The sequence below is a fragment of the Bombina bombina genome, chromosome 1 (genome assembly GCF_027579735.1).
Source record: "Bombina bombina isolate aBomBom1 chromosome 1, aBomBom1.pri, whole genome shotgun sequence".
NCBI classification, from domain to species: Eukaryota; Metazoa; Chordata; class Amphibia; order Anura; family Bombinatoridae; genus Bombina; species Bombina bombina.
In genome coordinates, this window is record NC_069499.1 from 1,475,904,893 (window position 1) to 1,475,928,462 (window position 23,570).

General features: G+C 38.8%; 1 protein-coding gene across 3 annotated transcripts in view; it reads right to left on the reverse strand.

Moving 5' to 3' along the window:
- The window catches only part of COG1 (component of oligomeric golgi complex 1), a 59,715-nt gene extending 37,462 nt beyond the window's left edge, over positions 1-22,253 (reverse strand). For 2 of the 3 annotated variants that reach the window (XM_053707034.1, XM_053707027.1), the window contains exons 1-8: positions 21,912-22,253; positions 12,081-12,313; positions 9,698-9,879; positions 9,441-9,611; positions 8,222-8,378; positions 7,859-8,069; positions 6,270-7,061; positions 1,916-2,062 (exon numbers count right to left, since the gene is read on the reverse strand). In XM_053707034.1, coding sequence (XP_053563009.1) covers positions 1,916-2,062; positions 6,270-7,061; positions 7,859-8,069; positions 8,222-8,378; positions 9,441-9,611; positions 9,698-9,879; positions 12,081-12,313; positions 21,912-22,217 — 2,199 coding nt within the window. In that variant the 5' untranslated portion in view covers positions 22,218-22,253. The remainder of the gene's footprint in view (positions 1-1,915; positions 2,063-6,269; positions 7,062-7,858; positions 8,070-8,221; positions 8,379-9,440; positions 9,612-9,697; positions 9,880-12,080; positions 12,314-21,911) is intronic. The other variant, XM_053707017.1, reaches the window with a different exon arrangement.
- Between the last annotated feature and the right edge of the window lie 1,317 nt (positions 22,254-23,570).

The following is a 23,570-nucleotide window of genomic DNA, read 5'->3' on the forward strand; positions in this document are numbered from 1 at the left end:
AAATGCGAGCAAATAAAAAAAAAAACTTTACATTTTTCACAATTTTAGGTTTCTCACTGAAATTATTTACAAACAGCTTGTGCTATTATGGCAGAAATTGTTGTAAAAGCTTCTCTGGGATCCCCTTTGTTCAGAAATAGCAGACTTATATGGCTTTGGCGTTGCTTTTTGGTAATTAGAAGGCCGCTAAATGCTGCTGCGCACCACACGTGAATTATGCCCAGCAGTAAAGGGGTTAAATTAGGTAGCTTGTAGGGAGCTTGCAGGGTTAATTTTAGAGATCAGCCTCCCACCTGACACATCCCACCCCCTGATCCCTCCCAAACAGCTCTCTTCCCTCCCCCACCCCACAATTGTTACCGCCATCTTAAGTACTGGCAGAAAGTCTGCCAGTACTAAATAAGAGTTTTTTTGTTTTTTTTTTTAAATAAAAATTATAAAATATTTTAGTTGTGATGGACCCCTGCCTTAGCACCAACCTCCCTGATCCCCCCCCTCCAGCTCTCTAACCCTCTCCCCTACCTAATTACCGCCATCTTGGGTACTGGCAGCTGTCTGCCAGTACCCAGTTTGGCCCCACAAACCAAACTATTTAAATTTTATTTATAACTTTTATTTGTATATTTAATTATTTCCTTAGTGTAGCAGCCCCCCCACAATACCCCCTCCCAGATCCTTTTATATGTAAAAAAAAAAAAAAAAAAAAAATTTAACTTTATTTTCCCCCCCTTCCTTCATTGGTATCAGTGTGGCTAATGCGCGCACATGCACGTCCACGTGCACGCGCGCGCGCACACGCTCCCTCCTCCCACCGGACAAAGGCACCATTGGCACCATCACTACCGGTGCAGAGAGGGCCACAGAGTGGCTCTCTCTGCATCGGAGTCTTGTAGGATGCCTCCATATCGAGGCATCACTGCAATACCCTCAGAGCTGCTGGAAGTGATTGTGATCACTTCCAGCACTCTGTTAGACAACTGACGTACCAGGTACGTCCATTGTCATTAACTGCTTGTTAATGCATGACGTACCTGGTACGTCAGTTGTCATTAAGGGGTTAAAATGATTTTGAATGTGATTGCTTAATTCTGAACACAGCTACATCTTCAGTTACACACTTAAGCAACCACATTATTTTAGATTTGTTTGTTTACTTACCTCCTCATAAAATATTTTAGTTTGTTTTTCAATTGAGTTGTACAGTTTATAGGTCACATTAAAAATGGAAAAGGTTCTGAAATGATTTATCTTTGTCTCATTTATTAACATCACAGAAACCTGACATTTTAACAGGGGTGTGTAGACTTTTCATATCCACTGTGTGTGTAAATTATATATATATATATATATATACACACACACACACACACACATACATACATATGCACTCACAGGAACAAACAACTGGCTCAATACAATTGTTAGCCTATTCTATGGCGATTTACCACCTGGGTGCAACTTTTTAGCCCAGTAATGCTTTTCACAGAATAGAACTTTCCTGTAGTATATCAGTCTGATCCCGCCTATTACGGTCAGTCCAGCGCCAAAATACCAGGCAATTCCTCTCTGAACAAGGAACACAGCAACCCCAGACGATCGTTTCGGCCTTCATTGGGCCTCGTCAGTGAGGTGTAGCCATATTCCTCTAAGCACACTGAGCAAGGAGTCCACGTCTGGTTGCCCCTTTTTCCCATAGGGAGACTAAATACACACAGAGAGAAGTGTACTCACAGGAACGAACAACTGGCTCAATACCATTGTTAGCCTGTTCTATGGCGATTTACCACCTGGGTGCAAATATATATATATATATATATATATATATATATATATATATATATATATATATATATATATATATATATACACACACGTTTATGGAAATAGTAAAAGCAGGCTGCTATTAAATACACACCTGTCCAGGCAGCCGGATTTTTGAGGTCACACTGGTTCCTGCTTCAGTCTCTTCCTGAATCTCTATTTCATCCCAGTGAGTAGCAGTAGCTAGTGCTGATCCAGGTATATTAACTAGCAAAGTCTTTGTGAATGTGATAATTAGAGACTGTAGAAGCAACAGAAAATTGTAAGGGAAAAAACAAACAATATTTATTGTAACCCCCAATCAACAAAAGAAAAAAAAGAATTAGAAATAGGAGGTAAAAGTTGTTTACGTTTAGCTTGAAACTAATACAGCGGTATTGTTTACTTTCTGCTCAGACTCATCGACTGGTATAAAGTACCTGCTAATGCACGATTGGCTGACCAAATGTATTTATACTTAAAGGGACAGTCAACACCAGAATTTTTGTTGTTTTAAAAGATAGATAATCCCTTAATTACTCATTCCCCTGTTTTGCATAACTAACACAGTTATAATAATACACGTTTTACCTCTGTAATTACCTTGTATCTAAGCCTCTCCAGACTGCCCCTTATTTCAGTTCTTTTGACAGACTTGCATTTTAGCCAATCAGTGCTCACTCCTCAGTAAATTCACGTGCATGAGCTCAATGTTATTTATATAAAAAAAAAAAAAAAAAAACATGAACTAATGCCCTCTAGTGGCAAAAAACTGTCAAAATGCATTTAGATTAGAGGCAGCCTTCAAGGTCTAAGAAATTAGCATATAAACGCCTAGGTTTAGCTTTCAACTAAGAATACCAATAGAACAAAGCAAAATTGGTGATAAAAGTAAACTGAAAAGTTGTTAAAAATTACACGCCCTATCTGAATCATGTAAGTTTTTTTGGACTTGACTGTCCCTCTAAAGGTACATTGTAGCTGAAAAATTACTTGCTCTAATTTGCACATAATTGTTGCACCACTGGAGTAAGGAGACTAGGCCGCTGCAGAGCGTGACGCTGAGAGGAGAGTCAGATGCTGCCCAGCTGATAGGGTAAGTTCAACACAGCCCCGTGAGGTGCAAATCTAGCGCGGCTGAGAGTAAGCCGCAAAAATCCATCAACGTACAAAAAGTGCAGCACTCGTGGGACACTTAAAGTTAAAAGCTTCAAATTTTATTTCTTGTCATAAAAAATTGAGGTGAGGATCAGGGAATTAACCCCTTATGCGTTTCGTACTCCAACTGAGCACTTAATCAGTTGGAGTACGAAACGCGTAAGGGGTTAATTCCCTGATCCTCACCTCAATTTTTTTATGACAAGAAATAAAATTTGAAGCTTTTAACTTTAAGTGTCCCACGAGTGCTGCACTTTTTGTATGTTGATGAATTGTTGCACCACTCACCATGTAACTGTTTTTAATTCCCACAAAGAGGTTAAAGGGTAAATAAACCCAACATTTTTCTTTCATGATTCAGATAGAAAATATAATTTGAAACAACATTCCAATTTATTTCTAATTTCTCATTTCATTCATTTTTTAGATATCCTTTGTTGAAGAAATAGCAATGCACATGGGTGAGCCAATCACATGCAGCAACTATGTGCAGCCACCAATGAACAGCTACTGAGCCTATCTAGATATGCTTTTAAGCAAAGGATATCAAGAGAATGAAGCAAATTAGATAATAGAAGTAAATTAGAAAGTTGTTTAAAAGTGCATGCTCTTTCTAAATCATGAAAGGTTTTATGTCCCTTTAAACAAGTAGGTAAAGTCCCACTTGAGAGCAGCAAGCACTGCAGCCCCCGAGCTGAACACAGAATTGTACGACTGCTGCTACTGATTAGTTCACCGTCTGTTTCCTGCTTGGGACCAGCAGTTCTTTGTGGCTCCTGAACAATACTTTACCTATGTGTTTAACCCATCTGATGCATGAATTGCAAAATTGACATGCTCTAATGAATGCAAATGTCTGCACTTCAATATTCCTTAAACAGCTGGAGCCTGGAACTTAAAGTGAGTGTAAATTTTCACGAATGAAAGCCCTGTTTTTAAAAATACTATTAAAAACAGGGGCACTTTCATTCATGAAAGTTTACATAGCAGCCGTTTTTTTTTTTTTAAAATACTTACCTTTTATTCCTTCCAAGCTTGGAACACCGGAGCAGCGATTCCCCCGCCCCCAGTTCCCCTGGGAATGACGATTCCAGCTTCCTCCAGTAATGGTTTCTCCCCCAGAGCAAACATTGCCTGAGGCCACGCCGTGATTGGTGGAAGCCGGATTCGTCATTTCTGACAAAAGAAGAGACGACCTGGGGGCGGGGGAATCGCTGCTCCGGTGTTCCAAGCTGGAAAGGAATAAAAGGTAAGTATTAAAAAAAAAAAAAAAAACGGCTGCTATGTAAACTTACATGAATGAAAGTGCCCCTGTTTTTAATAGTATTTTTAAAAACAGGGCTTTCATTCGTGAAAATTTACATTCACTTTAAAGTGATGGTAAATCCTAGCGTTTGTGAAACGCTAGGATTTACCATTGGAACAAATAAAGGGGACGTTTAGTCATGAAGTATAAAATACTTCATGCTGAAAGCTCCTTTCTTTGTTTAAAAACGCTATTTGGCTGTGAGGTGACTTTTCCACCTCTTAGCAAATAGCCGTGCAAGCCAGCTGGCATTTATCCTGCATAGCCCACACGGCTATTGGCTAAGAGGTGGGAACGTCACTTCTCAGCAAAATAGTTAAAAATATTAAAGGTTAATGTTATTCAGAGGCATATGCACATATGCTGCAAATGTTCCATGCACTAGCAGTAAGCACCGTCTCAGAGTCAGCAGTAGCTTGTATGACACAGATTATGTCGTCTATGATGCAATACACACCACGACAGCTGTCTGAGCAGGCATGGTGTTTGCATCCTGATGCTCTAGTCATACGTAGCATATGTGTGTATGCCACTGAAACAGTAATAACGTAATAGAAGCATTTTTGCTAATGAAAGTATATCGCAAAAATGCTTCTATTTTAAAATTGAAATTCGCTCATTCACTTTTCACCTTTTTGTCCTTTTAAACCTTGGTTCCCTTGTGATTTATAAAATATTTAGACTTTTGCTATTAAAACCACAGAAAGATTAACACACAAACACATAATACAAACCTAATACAAAAACTACTACATTATATATTAAAATAAAAAAAATTCACACACACACACTATATATATATATATATATATATATATATATATATATATATATATATATATATATATATATATATATATATATATATATATATATATATATATATATATATATATATATATATATCCATCCAATTTACTTCTATTATCATCATCAAATTATTGTTTACATGAGCAGGGAAATGCCCATAATCAAAATGTAAACATCCATGCAGACAGGAGCCAATCAGTGCTGTTTGGAGTCACATGATCACAGTGATGATCGTGTGACTCCAAACAGCACTGATTGGCTCCTGGGGGACTGCCTGTGTTGCTAGCCACGTCCCCCAGCCAGATCCACCTGAGTTTTTGGAAGGAGGGGAGCAGGACATTCCACGCCGTCCTAAAGGCGTTAAAAGTCCAGCGCTTTTAGGACGGCATGGATGCCCTAACAGCATCTAGGGGTTAATAATTGTTTTAAAAATTATGGATTGACAAACATTGTTTGTAATCACTGAACAAAAATTATGTACAGACCACGACTGGCTAAAATGAATTTTCTGTGAAATGAATGCTGGTTTATGTGCTAAATAAAGACTTTCTAAAGTATACAGAGCATATTTAGCAAACAAAATGTAATAATGAAAACCACTTAAAAGTGTGAGCAATGTAAATGTTCTGTGCCCCATTATTTCTAACAAATTTATGCATAATTTGTTATTAGACTATTGCTAAAGGGATTAAAATGTTTGATTATTTTTAGTTAAAAACTTTGCAATATATTTTCATTATTTTGCTCCCTTTTCCTATAATGTAACTCTGACAATTGTTGTTTTTCTAAATTTCACTAAGTTGCTATAAAGTAATGGGCGCCGCCATGTTTAAACTCAAGTTGCCCCTTAACCTGTTTTCCCTGCTGAAGACAATTAGGGACAGATAAAAAAAGGCAATAAGAGACTATCCAAACAAGGCTTTTTGTGAACATAGGGTCATCTAAAAGGGAGTCCACACAGCTTTGTTTGCACAGTGAAAAATAGAAAACTAGTTCAAACATGGAGGCCCCCATTACTTAACAGAAACTAAACCTTTACACACTCATATTTTCAATACTTAAACAATATAATTGTAAAAGTGCATGTACACACTATTCTAAGGCTAAACTTTGAATACATCATTATTTCTTGCATGTATTTACTGTTTGACATCCCAGGAGAGAGTAGATCCAACAGCAGGTTAAGGAGACCTACTTTAACTACAGAAGAGCTCCAGATGCTGTAAGCCTGCAGAGATAGCTGCATCAATTTGTCCTTAAGTTCTTGCCATTTGCAAGGTGCTGGAGGTGGATCTGTCGTCTTCCCTTTTCCTACTTTCTTTGACGATCTAGGTTCTCTGATAGTCTGCTCTTGTGTGCTCGTTTTACCCAGGATGCACTGCTTCAAGTGAGGGCACAACTCTCCTAGAGATTGGCAGAGCCTGGCCAGGAAAAGGACTACAAAACGTTTGCTGCTAAGCAGAGAATTGTTGTGTTCATCCAGTTCAAGCTTGGACATTTTCTGGAGTTCCTTGCTTACGGAGTCCTCAATATCCGCCATACAAGCCAAACAGTGGTCACGGAGCATCTCCTGCACAGTGCTTGTATCTCCATACCTATCAAAGGCTGAAAGCTTTGGAACCGAGCTAAAGGCCTCACTGTGCAGCTCTGTGGCATGTGTCTCCTTTGGTAGATATGTAGCAAGGTCATCCAGTTTCACCTTTAGCTTGGAGTCCAATGCTGCACAGAAGCTCTGGATGCAGGGAGTAACCGCTTGTGCTTTCAGTGCCAGGCCACTCCTACGATTCATCCCGCGGCTTCCCACACTCACCCAGGCTGCATCAGGGGGAAGATCATTCTGGTTCTCAGACCACAGAAAGGAACAAATGTTGCTCTCGTGATGGATTGGTTTTAAGGTTTCTGGATTCCCCTGCAGCTCCTGTAGTGAGCATAGTAGCAGCTGCACAGAGCTGCTGGATATTGATTCAAACCCTTCCTTTGTTAAGGTCTGCAAAAACAAAAATGTGACAGTTTAGTAAAAGCTGAATGTTAAATACTCAGAGTGGTGAACAAAGAAAAAGAAAATAGTTAAAAGGGCATTCTAATTAAAGGGATACTAAATAAAAAATATTTATTTCATGATTTTAAGCAACTTTCTAATTTACTCCCATTATCAATTTTTCTTCGTTCTCTTGCTATCTTTATTTTAAAAGCAGGATTGTAAAGCTTAGGAGCCGGCCCATTTTTTGTTCAGACCCGAGTTACACTTGCTTATTGGTTGACTAAACGTAGTCACTAATAAGCAAGAGCTATCCAGGGTGCTGAACCAAAAATGGGCTGGCTCCTAAGCTTTACATTCCTGCTTTATAAATAAATATAGCAAGAGAACAAAGAAAAATTGATAATAGGAGTAAACTAGAAAGTTGCTTGAAATTGCATGCTCTATCTAAATCATTAAAAAAAAATTGGGTTCAGTGTCCCTTTAAATAATAAAAACCACTAATTTAAGATTGCTTAAATACTCACTTGTAACAGTGTGTTTACCCCTCACAAAGAAGAGAAATACAACGCTCGTCTTGCTCACGAGGCCTTTCCTAATCTGCATATGCTGCTCCATATTGACTAACGGGCTGTGTCCTATTCAGGAACAATGTGGATCCTAATTGCAAACCTTTCACAGGGGTTACACACAGTTACTAGTGAGCATTTGTGCAATTAGAAAATGGTATTGTGCACTAAAATGTCCCTTTAACTTCCATTTGTCTACACCCATACGTGCCCTGATCAGTGTAATAAAATCTGTACCTGCAGCCTGTCCAAGAACAACTGTTGAAGAAGATCTTCCCAGAACCGTATAGGCTTGTCCAGTAGCCTATGACAAACCGTGTCCCAGTTTTGGCTCATTGACTCACTTGTGAGTAGTTCCCACACTGCATCTCTAATACTGGCCAGACCCTTCAGACTTTTTATGTATACCAGTAAGCCAGACATGCCAGACTTTATATCTTCGTTGCACCTAAGGTGATATTGAGCTTTTGAGCAAAGACATTTTTCTACCAAATAGAATGATTATTTGCCCACCATAAATGATTTGTTAACCCATTAATTACCAAATCATGCAGTACACTACAAACGCATAATACCCAGACAAACGGATGGTTTTCTTACATGTTGATCCATTGCTGGAGAGTTTCCTGCAAGTAATCCTGGCTTATGGGGTGAGCAAGTGTCCTAAGGGTTGGCTGGAAGTCTACAATGGATGGTGTTAGATGCTTAAACCAGCTGACAGATTTTATTTCCTCTTTAAGGACTTTAATACCCTTCCCTAGAGGGAAAAAAAATATATAATTACAATGTCCTTATTGAATATGCATATAACTATATCCAAAAAGGCAATCAATGCAGTAACAATACAATTTTATATTAAAAGGGATAGGAAAGCCATAATTAAACTTTCATGATTCAGATGGTTCACTAGAAGTTTTCAGCTAGCTAACAGTGTACTGTAAAATGTTCTCTTTAAAGTATTCACAATTATTCATTTTTACTTGCTGGAGTGTATTAAAGGGGCAGTCTATTCAAAATTAAACTTTCATAATTCAGATAGGGCATGTAATGTTAAACAACGTTCCAATTTACTTTATTCATCAAATTTGTTTTGTTCTATTGGTATTCATTGTTGAAAACTAAACCTAAGTAGACTCATATGCTAATTTCTTATCTCAGTGCATTTTGACAGTTTTTCAAAGTTGGACAGTGCTAGTTCATGTGTGCCATATAGATAACATTGTGCTCACTCCCATGGAGTTATTTATGAGTCAGCACTGATTGGCAAAAATGCAAGTCTAAGTGGGCAGTCTGCAGAGGCTTAGGTACAAGGTAATCACAGAGGTAAAAAGTATATTAATAGAACTGTGTTGGTTACGCAAAACTGGGGAATAAAATGATTATCTATCTTTTTAAACAATAATAATTCTGGAGTAGACGTCCCTCTAAATTGTTTACAAACAGATCCTTAACCTTTATTTTGTCATTTGAAATAGCTACTTCTGCCTGTTGTATTCCCAGCTATACTGGAGCGTGGGGGCGAGATATTTTTACTAAAATGTTCATTTGCAACTGCACTTGCATATAGGAGATACATATTATCTTTTTTTCACTTTTAAGAAACTTTTTTATGAATGCATCAGAAAATTAAGCACTGCAATGCAAAAGATTAAGTGTTTGAATTCCACAACATGCACTGCAGTCTCTCTCAGGGCAACATTTTCAGATATATAATAAAAAAAGCACAAATAAGGAAATTCTGTTGCATTTTCCCCCACTATGTATAATTACACCTTTTGTGGGAAACTCAATTTTAACAAGAGAAGTGACCACAACGTACCTCCTGCTTGTTGGATGGTTACACACTCTAACATGGAAAACAAGAGCCCACATGTGAGTGTCTGATCAGTTGGTTTCCCGTCTGGCTGGGTGTAGAAGAGGGCATGTGCTTGGTACAGAGTGTTGGCTAGCAGCTCTACCAATGAGCACACTTGTGCTTTTATTCCTGAACCTGTAAACAAAAAGGCAACAACAATAACACCCTGAATGTTCTCTATGCATAACAGATATTGAGGCTATTCCTATCCTGTTACTAACCGTGGTGTGGCTGGTTCAGGAGCTGTTGGATCCCAGATTTCCTGGCAAGCAAGAAATCTGCAAGTGCTTGGCGTGGGGAACTGTCCTCAAGGAGCATAATAGAGCAAAGGGCCTCGGCCACTGCCTGATCGGAGGCAGACGGACATTTCAAGAGGGACTTGCTTTCCTGCAGTATGGTGGAGCTGGGCAAAAACCAATCGGTTAATTAACACGTTCATACACGTTACTAGAGAGTTTTTAAACTGTGAGAAGCATTTCATACACTGAGTGAGGCTTTTATATCACAATAAATCATATTAAATAAAACAATAGCATAGTCATGGGCTAAAGAGATAATGATGTCCTTATATACAAAAGGTGCATTCTGTTTGCCTTTTAAAAGCACCAAGTGCACTGCAAAATGTGTGCCCTCTATGTAACATGGCCACATAGGTATTGTCTGCAGCTAAACCAGATCCAATTAGGCCCTAATTCCTACAAGCAAGTATTTGGTGGTAGTAGAAAGTACCAGGGCAGAATTTATTTCAAAAGAAGAACAGGAGGCTCCTTTAGGCAGTTAAGTACCTTAGCCAAATCACACCATTTATAAATGGATTACTTAGGCTGCGTTCGGGCAGCGCTCCAAGCGAACTGGAACTCGCTTGGAGCGTTTTTCTCACACTTGCAAGTGAGATGGCTGGCGTTTGAGCGCTCTGGTGACGTAAGTCCCAGCTCTTCCAGTGTGCTGGAAAAGCTGGGACTTTTCAGAGCAAGCTCAGACGCTTGGACACATGGCAGCCTCCACACACGTGTTGCTGTGGAGGCTGCCATGTTTTTATACATATAATATGATTTTTCGTGTGCTCTAGAGAATGTAGCCCATTTCTTTTCACTTCATACGTGGCGTATGAAGTGAAAAGAAATGGGCTACACTCTCTAGAGCACACAAAAAAAATCATATTATATGTATATAAACACAAAGACCTGACGTTCAAGCACTGTGTATTTCCCTCACGGGGTGGGCTGGCGATAGTTGTGTGGGCGGGTTCCGGGAATTGCAGATTTTGATCCCCAGAGCAGAGAATGATTTCCCCAGTCTCTTGGCAAACATCACAACTCTGACCCACCTCTATTCAGTGCAGGTTAAGCTACAGGGGCTGAGCTGAGAGCAGCTGAATGGAGGTGGGTCAGAGTTCCGATGTTTGCGAAGAGACTGGGGAAATCATTCTCGGCAGGCAGCTACAAGGGAGCTTAGTAAAAACGTTCGCATGCGCAGTGAGTCCATTATTGTGCAGCAGATCGCTTTGCGCATGCAAAGTTTTTTCGAAGCTCCCTTGCTTGTGACGTCACCTAGCGCCACATCATCACTGGGAGTGAAGCGCCTCCACTAGCTCCTGAGCGCTGCCCGAACGCGGCCTTAGAGAGTTTAAGCCCTTTAATTAACTATGTTCTACAAGTAACATTAACTATTAAAAGTTACACAATGTAATTTGATAGTCAAAAAAGCTCCAGGAGGGGAAACAAGCTGCACCCTATCAGGGGACATTAAAGGAATATGAAAGTCAAAATTATGCTTTGCTAAATTGTAACTGCTTTTCATGAATGCAAACCCAGGCAGCACTATACAGCAGCACTATTTGCAACAATGGAGTTGATTTCATAAGAAAAATGTATCTAATCATTTGAAAAGGAGTGACTCCCAAAACGACGTGCTCCATCTGAGCCATAAAGGTTTAATTTGGCTGTTCATGTTCCTTTAAAGGGACACTGAACCCAATTTTTTTCTTTTGTGATTCAGATAGAGCATGCAATTTTAAGCAATTTTCTAATTTACTCCTATTATAAATTTTTCTTCATTCTCTTGCTATCTTTATTTGAAAAAGAAGGCATCTAAGCTTTTTTTCTTGGTTCAGACTCTGGGCAGCACTTTTTTTTTATTGGTGGATGAATTTATCCACCAATCAGCAAGGACAACCCAGGTTGTTCACCAAAAATGGGCCGGCATCTAAACTTACATTCTTGCATTTCAAATAAAGATACCAAGAGAATAAAGAAAATTTGATAATAGGAGTAAATTAGAAAGTTGCTTAAAATGTCATGCTCTATCTGAATCACGAAAGAAAAAAAAAAAAGGGTTCAGTGTCCCTTTAACTTAGTTAAATGATGTTTACTTTCTTTTAGCAATGTTACTATGCATTCACATATTTTAATTAGAATAAATTAAAAATATGGTTTAATTTGACAAAATCCAGCATATTCTATCTTTTTACCGTTATTAAGGTTGTTTTTGTAATTGCTTTGCAAATATCAAACCACATGAATAGATAATCTGTTTAATTTTATCTGATGTAGATAAGTTATAGGTTGTGTCGCCTGTAAGGTTAGGTTTAGCCTCCAAACTCACCGGAAGTTCCCGGCTGCAGCCACCTGCCGGATAAGGATGGGGAAGCGAGTCAGGATTGGGCTATAATGTGAACTGGAGGTGTCCAGCCGCAGAAGGGAATGCAGGTGACAGCAAAGCAGGTATAGCTGGGTAGCGTGCAGGTATTGAGAGGCTTCCATCGCACTCCAAATCTTTTCTGGAATCTCCAGTAAGAGCTTGATCTGAGCAGCCATACTATAAAACGTCTCCTGGGACTTAACAGAGATATTAATTGTCAAAGCAATGCAGTGTTATGTGCTTATATTGTATAGTATGCAAATTAAACTCTGGCCCAGAGATAACTAATAAGAATCTTATCCATTGCGGTTTTACTTAGAATTAGTTTTTTATAAAACAGTTTTTCATCCTATTGTATCCCTCTCCCACACTATTAATCAGTTGTTTGGTACCTGTCTGTTAAAGGGGTGCATCTTTAATTAAAGGAATAATGACATTACATATAAAATGTACATACTTTCTTTAAACAGTTAATGAATTAATCTGCTGCAGAATGATCTGCAATTGTTTAACCCCTTAATGACCACAGCACTTTTCCATTTTCTGTCCGTTTGGGACCAAGGCTATTTTTACATTTCTGCAGTGTTTGTGTTTAGCTGTAATTTTCCCCTTACTCATTTACTGTACACACACATATTATATACCGTTTTTCTCGCCATTAAATGGACTTTCAAAATATACCATTATTTTCATCATATCTTATAATTTACTATAAAATTTTTTTATAAAATATGAGGAAAAAAATTGAAAAAAAAACACACTTTTTCTAACTTTGACCCCCAAAATCTGTTACACATCTACAACCACCAAAAAAAAACCATGCTAAATAGTTTCTAAATTTTGTCCTGAGTTTAGAAATACCCAATGTTTACATCTTCTTTGCTTTTTTTTTGCAAGTTATAGGGCCATAAATACAAGTAGCACATTGCTATTTCCAAACCACTTTTTTTCAAAATTAGCACTAGTTACATTGGGACACTGATATCTTTTAGGAATCTCTGAATATCCATTGACATGTATATATTTTTTTTTAGAAGACATCCCAAAGTATTGATCTAGGCCCATTTTGGTATATTTCATGCCACCATTTCACCGCCAAATGCGATCAAATACAAAAAATTGTTCACTTTTTCACAATGTTTTTCACAAACTTTAGGTTTCTCACTGAAATTATTTACAAACAACTTATGCAATTATAGCATAAATGGTTGTAAATGCTTCTCTGGGATCCCCTTTGTTCATAAATAGCAGACATATATGGCTTTGGCTTTGCTTTTTACTAATTAGAAGGCTGCTAAATGCGACTGCGCACCACACGTGTAATATGCCCAGCAGTGAAGGGGTTAATTAGGGAGCATGTAGGGAGCTTCTAGGGTTAATTTTAGCTTCAGTGTAGTGTAGTAGACAACCCCAAGTATTGATCTAGGCCCATTTTGGTATATTTCATGCCACCATTTCACCGCCAAATGCAATCAAATTAAAAAAAACGCAAAATTTTTCACAATTTTAGGTTTCTCACTGAAATTATTTGCAAACAGCTTGTGTAATTATGGCACAAATGGTTGTAAATGCTTCTCTGGGATCCCCTTTGTTCAGAAATAGCAGACATATATGACTTTGGCGTTGCTTTTTGGTAATTAGAAGGCCGCAAAGTGCTGCCGCGCATCACACGTGTATTATGGCTAGCAGTGAAGGGGTTAATTAGGTAGTTTGTAGGGAGCTTGCAGGGTTAATTTTAGCTTTAGTGTAGAGATCAGCCTCCCACCTGACACATCAGACCCCCTGATCCCTCCCAAACAGCTCCCTTCCCTCCCCCACACCACAATTGTCCCCGCCATCTTAAGTACTGGCAGAAAGTCTGCCAGTACTAAAATAAAAGTTGTTGTTTTTTTAAAAATAAATTATTTTTTTTTAGCATATTTACATATGCTACTTTGTAGGATCCCCCCTTAGCCCCCAACCTCCCTGATCCCCCCCAAAACAGCTCTCTAACCCTCCCCCTCTGCCTTATTGGGGGCCATCTTGGGTACTGGCAGCTGTCTGCCAGTACCCAGTTTGCAAGAGAAATGTTTTTTTTTTTTTAATTTTTATGTTCTTTTTCTGTAGTGTAGCTTCCCCCCCACACAGACCAATCCCCCACCCCCTGACTGATGTAGTTTTATATAAATATTGTCAATTTTTTTTTAACATTTAATACTACTTTTTTCTGTAGTGGAGCGGTTCCCACCCGCTCCCTCCCCGTGCGCGCGCCCGTGCACGCCCCCGATCACCCCCGCCCACGATCCCGCCCCCTCCACATCATCAGAGCCATCGATGGCCGCCACCCACCTCCCGAACCGGCTCCCACCCACCAATGGATTTAGCCGGTGATGTCCGGTGCAGAGAGGGCCACAGAGTGGCTCTCTCTGCACCGGATTGCTAAAAAAGGTTATTGCAGGATGCCTTCGATATCGAGGCATCACTGCAATAACCGGAAAGCAACTGGAAGCGTGCAGGTGCTTCCAGCTGCTTTCCAGACCAAGGACGTACGCCACACGTCCTCGGTCATTAACTGTATTTTTTTTTAGGACGTGTGGCGTACGTCCTTGGTCGTTAAGGGGTTAAATGATTTGATGACAGTCACTAAGCCTCCCATCTGATGCTTGATGTTTTTTTAGAAGGCTGCTAACACAATTAAGGTACGCTAACTATATGCAACTTACTAGGCATACATCAGGAAAGTGTTTCTCTGGGAAAAGCACCATTGGGCTTAAAGGGACATGAAACCCAAAAATGTTCTCTTTCATGAGTTAGGTAGAACTTACAATTTTAAACAACTTTCCAGTTTACTTCTATTACCAATTTTGCTTCATTCTCTTGGTATCATTTGTTGAAGGAGCAGTAATGCACTACTGGTTTCTAACTGAACACATGAGTGAGCCAATGACAATTGGTATCTATATGCAGCCACCAATCAGCAGCTAGAACCTAGGTTCTTTGCAGCTCCTGAGCTTACCTAGATAAACCTTTCAGCAAAGGATAACAAGAGAAGGAAGCAAATTAAATAATAGAAGTAAATTGGAAAGCTGTTCAAATGGTATGTCCTGTCTAAATCACGAATGTCTAATTATGACTTTAATGTCCCTTTAAAGAAGCTGCTCCTAGGTGGTAACTAACAATAGAACAAGCTATCAAGCTGTTGTTCCTTCCTGGTAGAGCGCTTCTCTCTCTGTGTATATGCAACTGGAATTACACTGTCACATTAGCCTTAGATTATTGTGAATGTGTCAGCTACTCTGTATATTACCATTACATTCCAATTTTCAATCTCCATAACTAAGTTTAACTGTTCTAATGTAAATGTAAATTAAAAATTGTAAAAAAATAAATAAAAAAAAATATATTATATATATATATTATATATATATATATATATATATATATATATATATATATATATATATATATATATATATATATATATATATATATATATATATATATATATATATATATATATATATAAAACACGGAAGGGGGCTGTACTCTCAGACCGGACCGGGTACAAATCCCATGACCCTGCAACATGCTTAGACCTGGGTGCTCACAGGAAGCTGTGCTGTCCCCAGAGTCACAGGCAGTTAACCCCAGACAGGTCTGGGTGCAAGAACCATAGGGAAAATTACAAAACAAATTAATACAACACACACCCTTCACTTATTCCCAGTTTGTTGGATTGAAAGCTTGCATTGTGTGGCTGTTTTAGGGTCCCAGGTTTTTGGAAGGGACCTTGACGAGGTACCTGGGCTTGTCCCATTTGGCCAAATGCTGTAACTAACCCTTCCATTTTTGGTTTTAATCTTAGCTGAGAGCTTGTGAGTGCTGGACTTTCTCTGTATATATATTTATTTTTTATTTTTTTCACTATTCATTTTTTCATTTTTTAAAAGGGATGCTAAACAGTCTGTTTCATTGTTGTAAGACAAAAGCACTAATCTGTGTCCAATACTTTAGATTTACTTTGATTTAACATTTGTTTTTACAGAAAGAGCACTGTTTAATATCCCTTTAAAGTGACATTGTACACTAGATTTGTCTTTACATACATGTTTTATAGATGATCCATTTATAAAGCCCATCTGGGAGTGTTTTTGTAACAGTGTATAGTTTTGCTTATTTTTTAATAACATTGTGCTGATTTTCAGACTCCTAACAGCCTAACCTGCCACATACCTTTTCCTTTTCTAGGTTCTCTAAAACAGTGTTTCTCAACTCCAGTCCTCAGGACCCTTAACAGGCCAGATATTCATTATATCTTATTTAGAGCACAGTTTAAATAATCAGCTGATGGATGAAAGCAGGTTAGTAACCAGTTACTGATCAGCTGATTATTTCACCTGTGCTCTAGTTAAAGGGACAGTAAACTTAAAAAATAATCTTCTATAATTCTGCACATAGTGCAGAATTATATAACATTATTTTAGCGGCAGCTTTCAAAATCAAAAGCATTGAGAGATGTTTGCCTTTAAAGATGCACTTACCTGGTCTCCTCTACAGGCTCTTCTGAGGAGGTCTTGGTTTTCAAAAGCGCTTTGCGGGTGCGCTGTCTAATCACAGCGCGCCCGATCGCGCCATTGAACTGAATATAGCTCACTCCCGTTATCAGACCAGAGCGAGCTACTTTTAGTTCAATGGCGCAATGTGATGAAACCGAGGGCCCACAAAGCGCTTTTGAAAACCAAGACCTGGTCAGAAGAGCCTGGAGAGGAGACCAGGTAAGTGCATCTTTGATAGCAATAATCTCTCAAAAGCTTTTGATTTTGAAAGATGCCGCTCTGATAATGTTATATAATTCTGCACTATTGTCCACCATTTCCTCCCCTAAAATATTCTCTTCTCCATGCCCCTTTGATGTTCTCCTTATTATAATCCAGTCCACTGATATTCTGCCTGTAGCACAAATGATCATCTACTCATTGACCCATTATTATTTTCCTTTTCAGTTCTTTCTACCATGTCTCACATGCAAGACATTATATACAAACTCTTCTAGTATCTTCACTGACTGCTTAACTTGTTTGATATTGTTATATTCTCTTGATCATTTCTCTCCCTTTTCCACTAATATTCATTTTTTTCAATCTTTGAAATATGCTGGAAAATGGTATTGATTAATTACATTAAAGGGCTACTATAGTAAAAAAACTACATGCTCTAATCCGTTAATCCGTTGTGTTTAAAGGGACACTCAGGTTAAATTAAATTTTCATGATTCAGATACAGCATGTCATTTTAACCCCTTAACGACCAAGGACGTACGCCACACGTCCTCAAAAAAAAGTCAGTTAATGACCGAGGACGTGTGGCGTACGTCCTTGGTCTGGAAAGCAGCTGGAAGCGATCCTGCTTGCTTCCAGCTGCTTTCCGGTTATTGCAGTGATGCCTCGATATGGAGGCATCCTGCAATAACCCCCCTTGGCCATCCGATGCAGAGAGAGCCACTCTGTGGCCCTCTCTGCACCGGACATCGATAGCCGGTATCGTTGGTGGGTGGGAGCTTACGTGGGAGGCGGGTGGCGGCCATCGGTGCGCTATGTGGAGTGGAGGGGGGCGGGATCGGGAGCTACGGTGGCGCGCACGGGAGCGCGCGCGTGCACGGGGGTGGTGGGCGGGCGCGTGCACGGGGCGGGAGCGGTTGGGAACCGCTACACTACAGAAAAAAAAAGTTGAAAAGTTGAAAAAAAAACCCCACTAAAATGCAATCTAAGGGTCCTGGAAGGGGTTGGGGGTTGGTCTCGGTGGGGGGGGAAAGCTACACTACAGAAAAGGGAATTTTAAAAAAAAAAAGGCACATTTTGTTACAAAACTGGGTACTGGCAGACAGCTGCCAGTACCCAAGATGGCGCCCATTATTGCAGAGGGGAAGGGTTAGAGAGCAGTTTGGTGGGGGATCAGTGAGGTTGGGGTCTAAGGGGGGATCCTACACATCAGCATATGTAAATATGCTTTTTTTTTTTTTTTTTTTTTTAAAAAGGGCCAAATACCTTTTATTTTAGTACTGGCAGAGTTTCTGCCAGTACTTAAGATGGCGGGGACAATTGTGGGGTGGGGGAGGGAAGAGAGCTGTTTGGGAGGGATCAGGGGGTCTGATGTTTCAGGTGGGAGGCTGAGCTCTACACTAAAGCTAAAATTAACCCTGCAAGCTCCCTACAAGCTACATAATTAACCCCTTCACTGCTAGCCATAATACACGTGTGATGCGCAGCGGCATTTAGAGGCCTTCTAATTACCAAAAAGCAATGCCAAAGCCATATATGTCTGCTATTTCTGAACAAAGGGGATCCCAGAGAAGCATTTACAACCATTTGTGCCATAATTGCAGAAGGTGTTTGTAAATAATTTCAGTGAGAAACCTAAAATTGAGAAAAAATTAACGTTTTTTTTAATTTGATCGCATTTAGCGGTGAAATGGTGGCATGAAATATACCAAAATTGGCCTAGATCAATACTTGGGGTTGTCTACTACACTACACTAAAGCTAAAACTACCCCAAAAAGCTCCCTACATGCTCCCTAATTAACCCCTTCACTGCTGGGCATAATACACGTGTGGTGCGCAGTGGCATTTAGCGGCCTTCTAATTACCAAAAAGCAACACCAAAGTCATATATGTCTGCTATTTCTGAACAAAGGGGATCCCAGAGAAGAATTTACAACCATTTATGTCATAATTGCACAAGCTGTTTGTAAATAATTTAAGTTAGAAACCAAAAGTTTGTGAAAAAATTTGTGAAAAGTGAACGATTTTTTCTATTTGATCGCATTTGGCGGTGAAATGGTGGCATGAAATATACCAAAATGGGCCTAGATCAATACTTTGGGTTGTCTACTAAAAAAAAATATATACATGTCAATGGATATTCAGAGATTCCTGAAAGATATCAGTGCTCTAATGTAACTATCGCTAATTTTGAAAAGAAATGGTTTGGAAATAGCAAAGTGCTACTTGTATTTATGGCCCTATAGTTTACAAAAAAAGCAAAGAACATGTAAACATTGGGTATTTCTAAACTCAGGACAACATTTAGAAACTATTTAGCATGGGTGTTTTTTGGTGGTTGTAGATGTGTAACAGATTTTGGGGGTCAAAGTTAGAAAAAGTGTGTTTTTTTCCATTTTTTCCTCATATTTTATAAAAAATTTTATAGTAAATTATAAGATATGATGAAAATAATGGTATCTTTAGAAAGTCCATTTAATGGCGAGAAAAACGGTATATAATATGTGTGGGTACAGTAAATGAGTAAGAGGAAAATTACAGCTAAACACAAACACCTCAAAAATTTAAAAATAGCCTTGGTCCCAAACGGACAGAAAATGGAAAAGTGCTGTGGTCATTAAGGGGTTAAACAACTTTCCAATTTACTTCCATTAAAAAAAATGTGCATAGTCTTTTAAATTTACAATTTTTTAGTCACCAGATCCTACTGAGCATGTGCAAGAATTCACAGACTATACGTATATGCATTTGTGATTGGCTGATTGCTATCACATGGTACAAGGGGAGTGGAAATATACATAACTTTGAAATTTGTTATAATAAAATCTACTACTCATTTGAAGTTCAGACTAAGTGCTGCTATTGAATTGTCTTGTTATCTTGCATTTGTTGATTGTGCAAATCTAATGTGTTGACTGGTCCTTTAACCTCTGCAAAGGGGTTAGAATAGAAGTAAATAGAAAAGTTATTTAAAATGCTATGCTCTGCCTGTACCCTGAAAGTTTAAATTTTGAGTTTACTGTCCCTTTAATTGGTCTCTTAGGCTTGCATCTAGTCTCATATATATTTATTTTGAGTGAATTTCTGTAAGGCTTTGAGTTTAATATATTTATAGGACTATGTTGCGCATCTGTAAATATCAGATACGTTTCTATAAAAGGTTCTATATGCATTCCACCTTCCAATGCTCTACTACCCTTACATATAAATGCTCATATTAATTCTCCCTAGTGTACTCGTCTGGGAATATTGCAGTTAAAATGTCTTCATGATGGGCATCATGTAGCTGTAGCAATATTGCCTGTGCAGTTGAAATATTTGATGGGCAGGAATACCATGGGAGGTAGGAATTACTGTGGAGGGTGTCAGGGAGGGCTGTAGCACATTCTCTGACATACAGAAACTTAAAGTGAAAGTCAAGTTGAGTATATCGCTATATCAATCTATTAAAAATAACCTCACTTTCATTCATCATTTTTCTACTATTAATTTCTAACATCAGTTTTTTACCCTGAAAGCCACCAGACCTTTTTCACCATTCCTCTACCGCATATTTTTCTTCACCTTTCGTTGTGATGAATAAGCGAGATCCTAATCTCATTGGTTCCCCATGAGCATTCATGATATCCGCAGCCGCATTTAAAATTTCAAAGGAAATTCCTTATAATATTGGAGTAGAGCTCGTATTATTGCACAATCGCGAAATATTGGGCGAGCACGGATAAAGACGTATAGAACGGGTGGGACCGCTCTTACGTCTAACACTTCTAAACCCGGAAGCCAGCAGGGGGTGGAGGAAGCTAGCAAAAAGTATGAATATAACATTTGTTCAATATAGGAACTTTTTGAGAAAATAACAAGTGACTATACAGTATGGAACTTGTATAATCCATAGCATTGTTTGCGTATCAGAAAATTAACTTTTACTTTAAAGTGAAAGTAAACCCTAGCGTTGTACAAACGCTAGGATTTACTATTGAAACAAATAAAGGGCACTTTCATTCATGAAGTATAAGATACTTCATGTAGAAAGCTCAATTCAATCGATCACCGTTTTTAGCTGCTACACGTTTTCACCTCTTAGCCAATAGCAGTGCGGTAAATCCGGCATGGCGCCCATGGGAGTCGGATTTACCGCACTGCTATTGGCTAAGAGGTGAAAACGTCACCTCTTAGCCAAAAAATTTTTTAGCCGTGCTCTGCTGTAGGCGCTAAGAGCGGCAAGTGATTGAATCAAATAAAGGAGCTTTCTACATGAAGTATTATACTTCATGAATGAAAGTGCCCTTTATTTGTTTCAATAGTAAATCCTAGCGTTTGTACAACGCTAGGGTTTACTTTCACTTTAACCCTAATTGTAGGCTACCATATAATTCACTTTTAAATGATGGTAAACTTGACATGTTTTAAAATTAGGTGCGGAATCTAAGCAATATTTTAGATAGACTTTAATTGACCACTTTTTAATCTAGCCATGCCATTTGAATCCCTTGCGCTATGGCCGCCCACTTAAACTCATATCTTTTGTGAGCTAACATTTTGAACTGTTCTCCAATCGTCACTCTACAAACAACAAAAGTGCCGTATGACTAGAGCACCAATTGGAGATCAGTTCAAAACATTAGTTCACAAAAAATATGAGTTCTGAAGTGGACAGACGAAGCGCAGGGTATTAGAATGGCACGGATATTTTTAAAAAGTAAGTTACAGTGCATCTTCATTAGAAGTAATCAATTTGAGTCCATCTAAAATATTGCTTAGATTTTCGACTTGATTTTAAACCAAGTTTACCACCACTTTAAAGACTGTCAACATTCTGGCACTTGGATATCATTGGCATTTGGGTAGCGAGAAGGTATATAGAGCTCTCCAGCAGTAACAAGATTAATAATCCCGCATCTGAGAAATTTAAGTTATATACTGTAGCATCACTGAGATATTGTATGTTGATTTGATGATCCCTGTTTATGCTCCCCTGGTCAAACACGCACACTCTGCCAGTGATAATTGTGTGCCCCAATTGTTGTGCTGATTTACCTTGAAAGTACTGTGGTCCCGCGACACTGTTACTGGACCTTGCTTGCTCCGTAGTGACCCACAGTACTGCTCCATGTCCCGCACTGCTCCCACAACCCGCTCGGCGCTGCGGCTCATCTCCCAAATAGTGTCAGCCGCTTCAATCAAGTCCCTGTAACGCTCCCCCACCATCTGACGCAACTCCTCCTTTTTCTGTTCGATTTCTCCCCGCACCTTGCGTTCGATCGCACGAATCTCGTCGGCGCTATGTGCCTCAAACAAGGTACTCGGGTCCCTCAAGCCACTCAACTTCACGGAAGCCGCCATGACAGCTGCCACCACAACCAGGAAGTGGAATCTAAACTGGTTTGATCATGTGATCAGTTGCCAACCACTACACGTGACCTGTCATTAACAACAGCCACAGTGCCCCCTCTTAGCTTGGTCACATGATTCGCTGCCAACCAGTATACGTCATACGTTATGACGGCCGCATAGGCCACGTATGCAGTTGCACAGACTATTTCAAAACAGTGCATTCTGTGTCAACGTCACATAAAATTGTTTATTTAATTAGTGAAAATCCTTAAAGGGACATGAAACCCAAACATTTTCTTTCATGACTCAAATATACACACATTTTTTAACAACTTTCCAATTTTACTTCTGCTATCAATTTTGCTTCATTCTAGGCTTACCATAATTTTTAGAGATGAAACTGGGACCACTTGGCACGGTGCCAGTGGGGGTGTGGTCAGGGGTGTGGCCAATGGGCGGGGCATTTGTCGACCAGAACTAATTTTCCATGCACAATTATATTACTACATTTTTTTGCAGCACAATTGTATTACCATTCATAATTAATTATGATGACCCCAGCAGCACAATTATATTACCATAATTAATGATGATGACCACAGCAGCACAATTATATTACCATAATTAATGATGATGACCCCAGCAGCACAATTATATTACTATAATTAATGATGATGACGCCAGCAGCACAATTATATTACCATAATTAACGATCATGAGCACAGCAGCACAATTATATTACCATCCATAATTAATGTAATTGTGCTGCTGGGGTCATCATCATCATTATGTTAATTTAATTGTGCTGCTGGGGTCATCATCATTAATTATGTTAATATAATTGTGCTGCTAGGGTCAGCATCATTAATTATGTTAAGATAATTGTGCTGCTGGGGTCATCATCAATAATTATGTTAATATAATTGTGCTGCTGGGGTTACTCATCATCATTAATTATAATTGTGCTGCTGGGGTCATCATAATTAATTATGTTAATTTAATTGTGCTGCTGGGGGTCAACATCATCATTAAATTAATTAATGTTATTAATTATGTTAATTTAATTGTGCTGCTGAGGTCATCATCATTAATTATGTTAATATAATTGTGCTGCTGGGGTCATCCATCATCATCATCATTAATTTAATGATGAGTTGACCCCAGCAGCACAATTATATTGACATAATTAGTGACAATAATTTATTTAATGATGATGACCCCAGCAGCACAATTATATTAACATAATTAGTGACATCAATTAATTTTATGATGACCCCAGCAGCACAATTATATTAACATACTTAATGACATGATGACCCTAGCAGCACAATTATATTAACATACTTAATGATGTGATAACCC